Source organism: Populus alba, chromosome 6, assembly GCF_005239225.2.
Source record: "Populus alba chromosome 6, ASM523922v2, whole genome shotgun sequence".
In the NCBI taxonomy this organism is placed as follows: domain Eukaryota; kingdom Viridiplantae; phylum Streptophyta; class Magnoliopsida; order Malpighiales; family Salicaceae; genus Populus; species Populus alba.
The window spans coordinates 24,614,441-24,627,808 of NC_133289.1; the positions used below are offsets into that span (position 1 = coordinate 24,614,441).

The following is a 13,368-nucleotide window of genomic DNA, read 5'->3' on the forward strand; positions in this document are numbered from 1 at the left end:
CAAAATCCATTTCCAAAACAACACGATGAACCCTTTTTTCTCTTAAAAGTCCATATATACATATATGCACACGCCTATTCAGTCATATTTATATATAATATTGTTTTATATATTATGCAATTGAAATCGGGTTCGGGTTTGGGATCGAGTTCTTCGCCTACGGGCGCTAGGCTTCGAAAGAAGCACAAGAGACTCGATGCGATATGTGAAACCGTGTATAATCAGAACCATAGCGAGTCCCTCAATGAGGAAAAATCCGGGTCGGGTCAGGCTGCTGACTTGGAGCTTCGACGGAGTTCACGGGTCAGGCGGGCACCTGAGCTGCTTGATGTGTCACCGCCACCGGCTAAGAAACGGAAGAAGATGAATAAGAAAGTGAATTTGGGTGTTAGTAAAAGTTATAGGAGTGGTAATAGTAGTTATAAGATCGGCAATAGTAGTTTAAGGAGTGGTAATAGTAGTTATAAGATCGGCAATAGTAGTTTAAGGAGTGGCAATAGTAGTTCGAAGAGGGTTATAGAGGAGGAGGAGGATAGTGAAGGAGAAGAGGATTTGGATGATACGCCGGGAGTTGGAGGTCGAGGTTGAGGACAAGAGGGAGGAATGCTGGGAAGGGAGGAGCAGTGGGAGAGTAGCAGGAGGAAGCTTTTTGATGACATGGAGGCGGGGGAGAGTGAATTGGGTGAGGGAGAGGGGGGTTTTGATGGTGGCAAGTTTGTTATGGGTTCGAAGAGGGTGGGGAGAGTTAAGGCATTGAGTGGGCTGGAGAGTGAGGAGAAAGAGGGTGGGAATGGGCACGATAGTGAAAATGTGAGTGAGAACGATGAGGATGAGGAGGGTGAGGAAGATGATGAGATGGAGGTCGTGAGGAGTGATGATAGTGATGAGAGTGTGCTGGATTTGGGTGGTGAAATTGATGGTGGAAATGAGGAGGAAATAGGGGATGACGATGGTGTGCAGGTAAAGGGAGAGGAGGAGAAAGAGATATTGGATGGTTTGGAATTGGAGAGGAAGGATGATGGAAATGAGAACGTGGAAAATGTAGAGGATGATGAGAAAATGGAGGAGTTGGTGAGGATGGATGCAGAAAATGAGAGGGATGTTGATGAGGTTAATGGGGCTTTGGTGAATGAATTGGAGGATGGACAATGTGGTGCTGGCGAGATTAAAAAGGATGATGTGGAAAATGTAGATTTGACAAAAGGGGTGGAGGACAGAGGGTGCTGTGATAAAAATGAAAAAGATGTTGTTGAAGAGTATGTAGATTTGACAAAGCAGGTGGAGAACAAAGGTGGACTGGATGAGCTAGAGGGTGAGAAAGATGTGAAGGTGGACAAAATGAAGCGTGATTCAACCAGCAGTCTTGGCAGATCAAAGATTAAACAGGGTAGATGCTGTGGTTTGTGTGGGTGTGGAAATGATGGTAAACCACCTAAAAGGTTGGTGCAAGATGGCGGTGAGAGTGAAAATGAGGCATATAGTGGTTCATCATCTTCAGAGGACGTAAAATATGATGTATGGGATGGGTTTGGTGATGAACCAGGGTGGCTTGGTCGTCTCTTGGGTCCTATAAATGATCGTTATGGTATTGCTGGAATCTGGGTTCATCAAAACTGTGCTGTATGGAGTCCAGAGGTGCAGTCTCCTATAACCAGTTTTATTTATTTTTGCTTTACTTTGTGAATTTTCCATGATTGTAAATGTCAGTTGCTAGAGACATTAGTTCGTTGAATATCACTTTCTGTTGTTTATTATTCCCTTCATTTAGGTTTTAATAAATACCCTTTCACTCAAGATATGTTATGTCTTTGAGGATTGCTATAAGTGCGTTGTAGTGTGATCAGTTGTCCTAGGTTGTCAATACACGATAAAAAGAAAAAAAACAAAAAGAAAAAAAAAACAGAGAGGGGCTGTTGACACGTTACTCCGATGAGATGCTATTATTGTATTGACAGCAACTTTAATGGTCATGAGTGCTCCTTGATCACAATGATGGTTCCCTTTGCATGATTTAAACTGATGTTGTCTGTTCAAAGTGTTAGGGCTCAACAATAGACCACAGTTAGTCTTGCATATTATAGGAAGTAAACAATGGAATATATATTTTGGAAGTAAGCTACAACCTTTACTTTTTAATTTTTCATGGACATTCATTTTATGTAAGTGTATTGAATGGGTTCTTCTATCTTGTTTTATGAGCTAGTAGATTTGCTGCAAGAACTGGGAGTTTTTAAACATTAATTTGTGCTTCCATCTGACTATTATGTTGCAGTAAATCTCCATACCCTGTGATCTGTGTTTGCAGGTTTATTTTGCTGGCTTGGGTTGCTTGAAAAATGTTAGGGCTGCACTTTGCAGAGGCAAAGCATTAAAATGCAGCCGCTGTGGAAGGCCAGGGGCAACTATTGGATGTCGTGTTGATCGGTGTCCGAAAACTTACCACTTGGTTGGTTATTTTATTTGCTGTGCAAAACATTCTTCTGTATTGGTTTTTATTCTGATTTATTTTTTTCTTGCTTATATTATTTTATTTTTCCAGCCTTGTGCACGAGCCACTGGCTGCATTTTTGACCATCGAAAATTTCTTATAGCATGCACATATCATCGGCATCTCTTCCAACCTTATGGTAATCAACATGCAATGTGGATAAAGAAATTGAAAGCTAAGAAAATGAAGTTACAATTCAGGAAGGTTTCAAATGATGCTTGGCGAAAGGATGTTGAAGCGGAAGAAAAATGGTTGGAGAACTGTGGTGAGGATGAAGAGTTTTTAAAACGTGAAAGCAAGAGGCTTCATCGGGATTTGTTGAGAATTGCTCCTGTGTACATTGGAGGCTCAGACACTGATGGTGGAAAACTATTTGAGGGCTGGGAGTCTGTTGCAGGGCTTCAAAATGTCATCCAATGCATGAAGGAAGTGGTAATTTTGCCTCTATTATATCCTGAGTTCTTCAGTAATTTAGGGATTACACCTCCTAGGGGTGTTCTTTTGCATGGGTACCCTGGAACAGGTAAAACTCTTGTAGTGCGGGCATTAATTGGTTCATGTGCTCGTGGTGATAAACGAATAGCATATTTTGCTCGCAAAGGTGCAGACTGCCTAGGAAAGTATGTTGGGGATGCTGAGCGCCAACTGAGGCTCCTGTTTCAGGTCGCTGAAAGATGTCAACCTTCAATTATATTCTTTGATGAGATAGATGGATTAGCACCTTGTCGTTCAAGGCAGCAAGATCAGACTCACAGCTCAGTTGTATCCACACTGCTTGCTCTTATGGATGGTTTAAAATCCCGGGGTTCAGTTATAGTGATTGGTGCAACCAACCGTCCTGAGGCTGTTGATCCAGCATTACGTAGGCCTGGGAGATTTGATAGGGAGATTTACTTTCCATTGCCATCAGTTGGGGACAGGGCTGCGATTCTCTCCCTCCACACACGAAGTTGGCCTAAACCTGTTACTGGGTCTTTGCTGAAGTGGATTGCAAGACAAACTGTAGGTTTTGCTGGTGCTGATCTGCAGGCTCTTTGTACTCAAGCTGCCATTATTGCTTTGAAGAGGAATTTCCCTTTGCACAAAATGCTAGCTGCTGCAGGCGATAGATCTCCTGGTGCTAAACGCATTCCTCTTCCAGCTTTTACAGTGGAAGAGAGGGACTGGTTGGAGGCTTTAGCTTGTTCCCCACCCCCTTGCTCTCGTAGAGAAGCAGGGATAGCTGCTTATGATTTGGTCTCCTCCCCTCTTCCCACTCACCTCATTCCATGTCTTTTGCAGCCATTATCCACCTTGTTTATTTCATTGTATCTGCATGAACACCTCTGGCTGCCTCCTACTCTTTTGAAAGCTGCAAAAATGTTTGAAACTCTGATTGTTTCTTCTTTAGAGAAGAATAATATGCCTACTGATCGTTGGTGGTCTCACATTGACAGTTTCCTTAGAGAAGCAGATGTTGCCAAGGAGCTATGGAGGAAACTTTCATGTGTTGGCATATTAACTAGAGAGGTTATTTGTGCTGATACTGATGCCTTTGCAGATGAAACTGATGCTGAAAGTGTTCAGGCTGAACCTTCTGCAGTTCATAATAGGGGCATGCACACTAGTTCTCGAGAGGTTTCTTTTGCATCGAGCAAGAAATCTGGATTTCGAGTATTGATAGCTGGGAGTCCCAGATCTGGCCAGAAGCATCTTTCTTCTTGCTTTCTTCATTGTTTTGTCGGAAATGTTGAAATTCAGAAGGTTGATCTGGCTACTGTTTCACAAGAGGGGCATGGTGATATGGTGCAAGGAATAACAAGAATATTAAGTAAGCCTCTCTCGCACACTCTCTTTCTCTTTCTCTTTCTCTTTCTCTTTCTTCCATATTTTGTTGGCAAGATTCATGATTTCAGCTACACGAGATTCATGATCACAATGTTTGCATAGTAACCTTGTATTTTGTTTTCTACTCAATTCCTGGGATTGGAGTGCATTTTTTTTCATTGCTGTAGAGTTAGCTTGAGTATTTTAATTGACTGTTCCAGCAAACATCGCTCTTTGTTTTGTATTGCAAATTTATCATTTTAAGAGTATTTCAGTATTTCCTTTTTTGTGTTGCTCCAAAAAAACACTATTACCTTCTAGAAAATGGCCAAGATCTTCATCTATTTATTAATGTAGGTTAGTTTTCAAATGTACACATGTTTTGGCCTGTTATTGTGGACCTTAAATGAAGGTTAGTTTTCAAATGTACACAAGGTGAAGGATTTTTTCAACTCTTTGATCTGCTTTGCTGACTATATGATGTGGAATCCAGTAATGTATTTAAATGTCATATATAATATCATGTCCTTGTACTTGGGATTCCTGTCCTGGCCACAACAATTAATATTGGAATTAGATGCTGTTGAAGGATTTTAGTAGCTACTGAACTCTCTAATTTGGTCCCTTATCAATTTGACATATCTGTTTATTTTTATTTTTTTTCCTTTTAAACTTTAACAGAACTTTTAACTGCTAGTCAAGCTGAGAACTGACTGTAAAACTTCTGGCTTTGGACATAAAACACTGGGTATCTAATCTAGCACCTGGATAGCACCACACAATTCCTTAAAGGTTTCAATAGTCTCTCAGTTGGTCTTATTGGAATAAAAAGCATATACATATTTTTTTGCTGTCATAGGCCATCTATCTATTTAGGAGTAGAACTCGCAAATTAAATTCATACTGATATATAAATGCTCACATAATGAGATTGATTGGTTTTCATAATTTGCCCTTGACTTCCTTTCTTTGGTAATTATGGAGGAGTGGGGAAGACACATGGGAACTCATTGGTAACTTGAAAAAACTACACTGGTCTTTAGGACTGACATACAATTTAGTTTGTAGTTTAGTACCTTCAGCATAAAATAATATTCTCCCTGTGATTAAGGATACACAGAGTTGGCTGTCTTTGTCAACTCTTCTTGACCTTTGTAGCTTAAGACACAAACTCAAAAATGCACTTGCATGAATTCTCACTCCTATCTATTTGCCCTGGCAGTGAAGTGTGCCAGTTTCCAATCATGCATGATATTCCTGCCAAGAATTGATTTGTGGGCTGTGGAGACATGTCATAAAGTTAATGACGACGGTGATGCATCTTCTTCAATTAACCATCAAGTTTATGAGGAGAAAGAATCCTCTTTGACAAACAGTCAAGTTGTGGAAGAGGAAAATGAGTCACCCATCCATCAATGTATACCGGCTGAAATGACAGAACCTCAAGATGCTGCCCGAAGTATATCACCTGCCTGGAGCTCATTTGTTGAGCAGGTGGAATCGATATCCGTGTCTACTTCCTTGATGATTCTGGTATGAGTTTGATTTTTTTTGGATAATTGATATCTCATGTTAAAAGTATGCGACAAGATACACTTTCTACTTATCTAGCAATACTCTCACAATACGTAATTGAAATTTTCATATGAAATTAACTCTAGGGAATCTTGAAGGATATTATAGTACATGTTATTCTTCCTGTTTCAACAAATATAAATTTAATTAGGATTCTGCAAGTGCAACTGAATTAGTAATCAACTTATAGCATAACGTGTATACTGTATAATGAAAATGAGATACAAAAATGCTTTCTTGGCATAGAACCAATAACTTTGACTAAAGGTTTTCAAGTTGGGAATTGGTTGTCTACCCATGAAAACAATGTTCTTGTATGTTGAGTGAATTCTATTTATTACTAGTAGGCAACCTTTCGCATCTGCAGTGTCTTTTAACCTGTACTACATAAAAGTTTGCATGTGCATCAGTTTTTCCTGTGCAAGAATCTCTAAAACTATACCAAATCACTTCATATATTATCAAAACTAGTGTTTTTTTCTGATAGAGATTGATTAGTTTAGCTATTGATTAGAGAGTGCTGTTATGTGCCATTCAGTCCATTTCCTTGCATGTTTGTGTGCTGCAGGCTACCTCAGAGCTTCCATCCTCAGAACTTCCCCAAAGAATAAGGCATTTCTTTGAAAACAATAGCTCGAATAGCAGGCATTCAACTCCATTGGAGCACACAGTACCCCGATTTCCTGTTTATATTGATGGGAATTTCAACCATGATACAGTGATCAGTCTTTCAGCAGAAGCATTATTGAGGGACATAATTCAACCATTTGTTCAGTTGATTCATCTTAAAGCTCACATCCCTACAAATATACCCAAACATCATAAAACTTGTGATTCCATTCTTGCTTGTTCAAATGCAGAATATGACAATCAAAATCTTTGTTCAGTTGTTAAAAATGAGGCTGGCACACAATGTCCTCATGGTCCTTTAAATGTTCCACCACCACCCAATAATAGAAGTTCGAAAGGAAAATCAAGCATGTTGTTGGCAATCTCTACATTTGGCTATCAAGTTCTGCGGTATCCTCATTTTGCTGAACTTTGTTGGGTCACATCTAAACTTAAAGAAGGTCCTTGTGCAGATGTTAGTGGTCCTTGGAAGGGATGGCCTTTCAATTCTTGCATTATTCGTCCCTGTAACTCATTAGATAAGGTGGCTGCTGCTTGTAGCTCTGGCAATATTAAAAGCAAAGAGAGATCAGGTTTAGTCAGAGGGTTACTTGCTGTTGGTTTATCAGCATACAAGGGTGAGTACAATTCACTTAGAGAGGTCTCCTTTGAGGTAAGGAAAGTTCTTGAGCTTCTAGTTGGACAAGTTAATGAAAAAATTCAGGCTGGGAAAGATAGATATCAATATGTTCGTCTTCTATCACAAGTGGCTTACCTGGAAGATGTGGTCAACAGCTGGGCATTATGCACTGCAGAGGTACGGTGGACTGTTATCATTTGTTTGTTAATTCATCCATTTCACTAGTAGCTTGATCGCTCACAACCTTTTTTCTCATTTCAGTTTAGAGCCCGACACTCAAGTGAAAGTGGCAAATGCTAAACTGAAAACCATGGAATTCCCAGGTAATGATACCTGTGCAGATGATTCTGTTGAAAGACAGCACAAGGGAGACACTCCTGATAGAAACTTCCATGAAAGTGAAAGGCTGGAAGAAAGTCCCAAGGGGTTTTCGGATAAAAATCAGGAAGGAGGTGAATCAAATAATGTAGAAAATGGTTTCTGTGATCTTAACCTTGAGGACAGAGCTGTACTTTCAGAAGATGGATCAGAACAGCATACCATCCTCTTTGAAGGTGCCAAAACTGATAACCATCAAAATTCTCCTGCTGATAATCAGTTGGCTTGTAATATTGCAAATAAGCAGAATGGGACCTCTCACAGACAAAGTGAACCTGAAATTACTAAAAATCTTGCAGTTACTGATGGAAATTCAGAAACCTTGAAACATTCTAATGGATGTACACTCACAGAACCTGCCCCCTTTTCTGAGAATGGTCTCTGCAATTCAGGTGAATTGGGTGCCTTAAAGCTCTCTGACCCTGGGAGCTCCTGCAATCAGAGTAATGGATTGGCTGCAGAGGGAATGGTAACATTTGATGATACTGAACCTAACCATAGCGAGCATGCTGAAGACATTGACGTCTCTCTGGTTGAAACTAGCTGTCCTCCTAATTCTGGCATTGTGTGTGTTTGTATCGCTGCTGCTCTGTATGTCTTAATGCTGTACACGACATGATTCAGAAATTCCTTGCTTGCAAATTGGCATTAAACAAGAGCAATTTGACAGTAGAGGATGTTCACGATGCTGTTGCATCATTGTCAGTCGATCTTCTTTCAGTGATTAGAAAAATTGATGTTACTGAAGAAATCAGCAATTCATTCAAGGAAAGCTCTGATAGAAATCCTGAAAGATATGATGGCTTCTCAGAATTGCATAGCTGTCAATGTAAAAGTTCTGGAGATAGTTCAATTGTCCCAACAGAATGTGGTTGTCACTCTGTGTTCGAATCTGTAACTGTGAAAGCAAGTCATTCGCCAGGCTCCCAGTTTGGACTCGACCCAAAATTCATTTTCAGAGATGGCATTCTTGTCCTTGTAGATACCACCGAGGATGTTTCTTTCCATTGTAAATATGAGACTTTGTGCCTTTGTTCTCTTGTAAAATCAGTAGCAATGATGAAGCAACCTTTTGGTTGATTTTGCATAGCTTGGAATTGCCTGGCAATGGCAACTCGGGTCCTTAACACAGTTTGTAGGTTTATATCCTCTTCCTATATAGAATCAAAATTTTGTCAGTAAGTTGATGTTTATTTTGTTTACCATTGTCAGCAATTCAAAGAGCTTTGTTTTCTAATTGTAGCTCTAACTCTTCGTGATTCTCAAGTCAAGTACTACCAAGATTACAGAATCTGACAATAACATCATGGATGGTCACCCCGTGGTTGAGTCTATTACCAGCTTGCTAGAAGATAGAAAGGGATAAAGTGATTGGGTAAGTTTAAGGTTTAAAATAATAAGAAGCCACCCTACAAAAAGAATGCTGGCAAGTTGTTACCGCGTTGTTGCAGATCATCCATTCATGTATGCTGTGACAATAATTTGTTACCATCATTGTCACCAAGCGTGTCGGTGGCTTCCTTGCAAAGCAGGGGACTGGAATTTTGGGTTTTGATTGCCTGTCTTGGTGGTGGGGAATGTCAATGGAGCGACAAGAGAATGTTGCATGAAGGTAAGGCAATTTCCAGCAGGTAAAGTCTTGCCAGCAGAGTCCCTGACCCTCTTATTAATAATGTATCTGAGTTGTGGGATATTTTGAACCGCTTTTTGTCAACAAAGCACTGCCCAACTGTGTATGGATAGGAGGGGAAAAGAAGGGAAGGTTATTAAAGGCAAGTGCTTGAAGGAAATGGCAGGGCTTGAACCTCTTTGTTTGGATAGACAAGGAAATGGGAAGGGAATAGAAAGATTATTCCTTGAGGATGAAATATAATGTCCAATTATGCATCCATATTCCGTGTCTTCCACGGTATAACTCAGGAAAACCTCGCTCCTCAATCAACATTAAGCAAGAGCAGCAGCAGAGGGTGTTCATGATGTTGCAGTATCGTTGTTGATGGGTCTCAGTGCTCTCAGCAATCACAGAAGGTTGATATTAATTGCCAAGTAATCAGACAAATCATTTTTATGAAGCTTGACATGGGAATTCTGAAAAACTTTCAGACTGTCCGAAATTGTTCAGCTTTGATTCCAGTAGTTAATAGATTTGGTTCTGATTTCACTTGCTTACTTGGTATAAAGCCTGCTCTTCGGACTTACTTGATTTCAAAGCAAATTGAATTATGGTTACCAAGTCTGACATCAAAGGATCACCCTGTCGTGGAGTACCCTACCTCCAGCATGCTAAAATAGAAACAAAATATTTGATTAATTCCATGTTCTTACACAGTCAAATATAAAAACATTTTCCAATCTTGCTTTTGACCTAGCAGTTCAAAACAAAACATTATATAAAATTGCAGACAAAAGAGAAGTCTCACGTTTAAATCCTGCCATTTATACCTTGAGAACCAAAAACATCAAATGACCTATGGTGAAATGTAGCATTAGTCGATCGTCTTAGCTGAAGTTACTCAATTTGGCGAGTATTTGATTCACTCCTTTTGAGAGCTGTAGCAGGAAAATTATAGACTATCCTGTCGAACAACTTCTGATTCAGAAGAGGATGCTTGCTCATAGTATGTGCATCAACTCCATGCATTATAGCACATCCAAGTTCCTCTAGCTCCCTTAAGTTTGTTGCAGCTCTTGAATACTTCAGCATCATGGTATTTTATGTTTACAGAAGAACCAAAGGCTTTGCCCAAGCAAGCAGCAAAAGAAAAATCACCTTCTCCTACCAGTAGTATTTTATGACAACAGCTATAATGCCTTATCCATTTTTCTTCCTTATTGTTATCATCTATGCTAAGCATTTCCATTTGGTTCTCTAAACTATCCATAATTTCTATTTGGCTCTCTCTTCTGTTGAAAATGGCCGGTTCTAGGTTGAAGGAAAAGAATTTTAGATGAGAGATGAAACAGCTGACAGGAAGTCTACTCTTTAAAAAAAAGACCAACGGAGGGTGACTTTATGGTGGAAGAATACATCATTATGTTTCCATTTGTGAGAAATTATTTCATATGGCTTAGGCTCATTTAGACTAAACCAGTCACGTTTCAGGAATCCAGTGCAGCAGCTAGCCCAGGAGTAAACTCCACCAATCAATCACATAGATTCAGTCACCATTCTGTACGAATTTATGAGATCAAACCAGCTGGAGATCATACTAATGAGAGGCTTTACTAAAAAAATTGTAGCTAGTCACCAGTGAAAAGAACAGGGAAAAAAAAAGAAGAAGCAGAAGTGTAGGGCATGGAAATAATAGTCTTTCATTTGTTATAATTTGCATAGACAAAAGGAAAGGTAAACAAGAGAAAAAAGCCATGTTCTACGGAGACATTCTTCGCTGTACGCTATGAAGTTGTAAGAATTCTGAGTGATGATATTTCTTTGTAGTCCTTTTTCTGAAGAAATAAATTGGATTCCATTAATTCATATCTTCAAAAGCACTGAAAGACATCCATGAGAAACAATCACAATATATCTCTTATAAAAAGAAAAGAAACGGAAATCAATCTTGTGTTTCGTGCCATATTAAGCTAGAAGATGAGCTACTAGATTTGCTTGAAGAGACGATAGTTGCAGCTTTCTTCCTGTAAGACAAATATCCTTGATACATCTTTGAGTTCCATGCTTCTATAAATGTGTGTAACCAAAAACAGTTAGGTTATCACTTTCAAGCTCAAGAAAAACCAGTCCCAGGCACATCTAGACCAAACAGAAATGTGAAATTGCATTGGACTAAATAAGTTTGAAATGAAACTTGAAACACTTCTTTTTTCCCGATAAACTGGAAATTTATTGACTAAAACACTACAAGGGAAAGGAGCCAACTTGGGGAAAGAGGTTTACATTACAAGCACAGGGCTCAGAAAAATCTGAATAATTGAGCTACAAGAGTATCAAGCTGAACAGCTCCAGTGACTTAATGGCATAATTTTAATCAGCCAAGATGAAAACCATATGACATATCAAAGCAGAATAGAAGATGGCCATAGTATTGGAGCTCAATATTAGCCTTGAGCTAAGCAATCTGATAAAGATTACAGAAGTGTGCTATTCACTTGGATGGATTTACTATTTGAAGAAAAAGCCATCTCAAAGCACACAGTATCATACTTGTCTGCAAAAAGATAGTAGATTCTTTTCAGGATGGCAAAAACAGGATTTCAACTTGAATCCTGCTGCATCTTCGCTTATGCGAAGAGTATCAATGTCAATAGTTGTATCGATGAGGATGAGGGGAACTTAAGGTTTCTACTCGAAACATATTCAGGCCTTCGGTGCATGAATTTATTGCGTCAAGCAATTGTAATCCAGGCAAATTTTGAAGATACAACAGTTCCCAACAACAAAAGTCTCATCAGCACAAGAGCCTATCCAATTTATATTCGTATCCTGGATAATCAGAAACTCTGAATTAACTTTCTTAACCAAGAACAGCCCAGCATCCTCAGCTGATTTCTCAATTTCCCACTTCTTATATGGATACGTGGTCTTGTGAATCACATGAATTTCTTCATTCTCTTCCAATGTATCATGTGCACTCTTCAGGAAGCCCTTCACCAACCTTTTGACGACTTCTAAAGATAGGAATAGAAAATGTGCAATTATCACTTATTCCTTAATTTCAAATAACTATCTAATGAGAATTTAATGAGGCAAGTGGTTCTAGATGAACTTACCCAATTGGCGAATATTGTTTTCTTCAATCCATATAAGAGCAGTTTGAGGAAAATTAAACTCTGTCCTGTCAAATAATTTCCAACTGAGAAAGCGGGTCCTTGTTCATGGTATGTGCGTTTACACCATCCAAGCTCCTCAAGCTCTCTAAAGTTTCTTTCAGCTCTCTGATTGTACTTTCGTATTATGGTATGTATTATTTGTAATGAAAACCAGTTAGAATGGATCCATGATCCAACAAATGATGTTAATATATCTAGCATCCAGGCTGTTGAAAAAATATATTACCTTCAGATCGGGTAGAGATCAGTGACAACGATGTTAGTGGCAGAACCAAAGGCTTTAGCCAAGCAAACAGCAAAAGAATAATCACTTACTCACACTAGAAGTATCTTATGACAGCTACTGTAATGTTCTATCCATTTCTCCTTTTTTTATTATATAGACTAAGCCCTTCCATTTGACCCTCTAAACCATCCATTTCTCTCTCTCAAGAATGACCAGTCTTCTATATATTATACTTGCCTTTAATTCAACTTTCAAGCAGCTCTTCTTCTATCATGAATATACTACTACTACCATGCATGGTACTGCGAAGGGTTCCAGTTTTATGGCCCAATAGTCCATATGCATGCAATGCCTGTTCAACTTTGGTCGAGGTCCAAGCATGGTGATTTTGTATTTGGAACCTTTATTTGAAATTTACTTGGAGTTCTCTACTAAAAGCAGGTGATGGTGCATTAAGCAAGATAATTAATTCTTCTTGTAAATTAAAATGGATTGTCTCATTGCTAGCGGAGAAATTCAAAAAACACCATGACTTTTGGATGGCCAGATATTTTTCAAAAATTCAGACACTCCAAGAAACTAATTCGTCCCTGTCAGCTCTCTATAACATGATCAGATTTTTTGCATGCAGGATCCGCCCATCCAAGCCGTGCATGATATAATGTCTCTGATCAGTAACTTCGGAATGTTTCTGAAAAGCACTGGAAAGACTAACTATTGGTGAAGCCAGAAATTTGTGCAAATGTATTATTAACATGCGCAAGGCCAAGGGGAGTTACTATATATAAGTGAGACAAAGGTGCATGTCTTTAGGGATGTTAACGATGTTGGTCCAACATTGTTAGTGGATCTTCTTTC

General features: G+C 39.1%; 1 protein-coding gene across 1 annotated transcript; it reads left to right on the forward strand.

The window, feature by feature from the left end:
- The first annotated feature begins 642 nt into the window (after positions 1-642).
- On the forward strand, positions 643-8,057 carry LOC118037610 (uncharacterized). The gene is made up of 6 exons (XM_035043647.2): positions 643-1,635; positions 2,306-2,446; positions 2,540-4,298; positions 5,517-5,827; positions 6,438-7,295; positions 7,380-8,057. Exons 1-6 carry the CDS (start codon positions 658-660, stop codon positions 7,416-7,418), a joined length of 4,086 nt encoding a protein of 1,361 aa, XP_034899538.1. The 5' UTR covers positions 643-657; the 3' UTR covers positions 7,419-8,057.
- Positions 8,058-13,368: the final 5,311 nt, after the last annotated feature.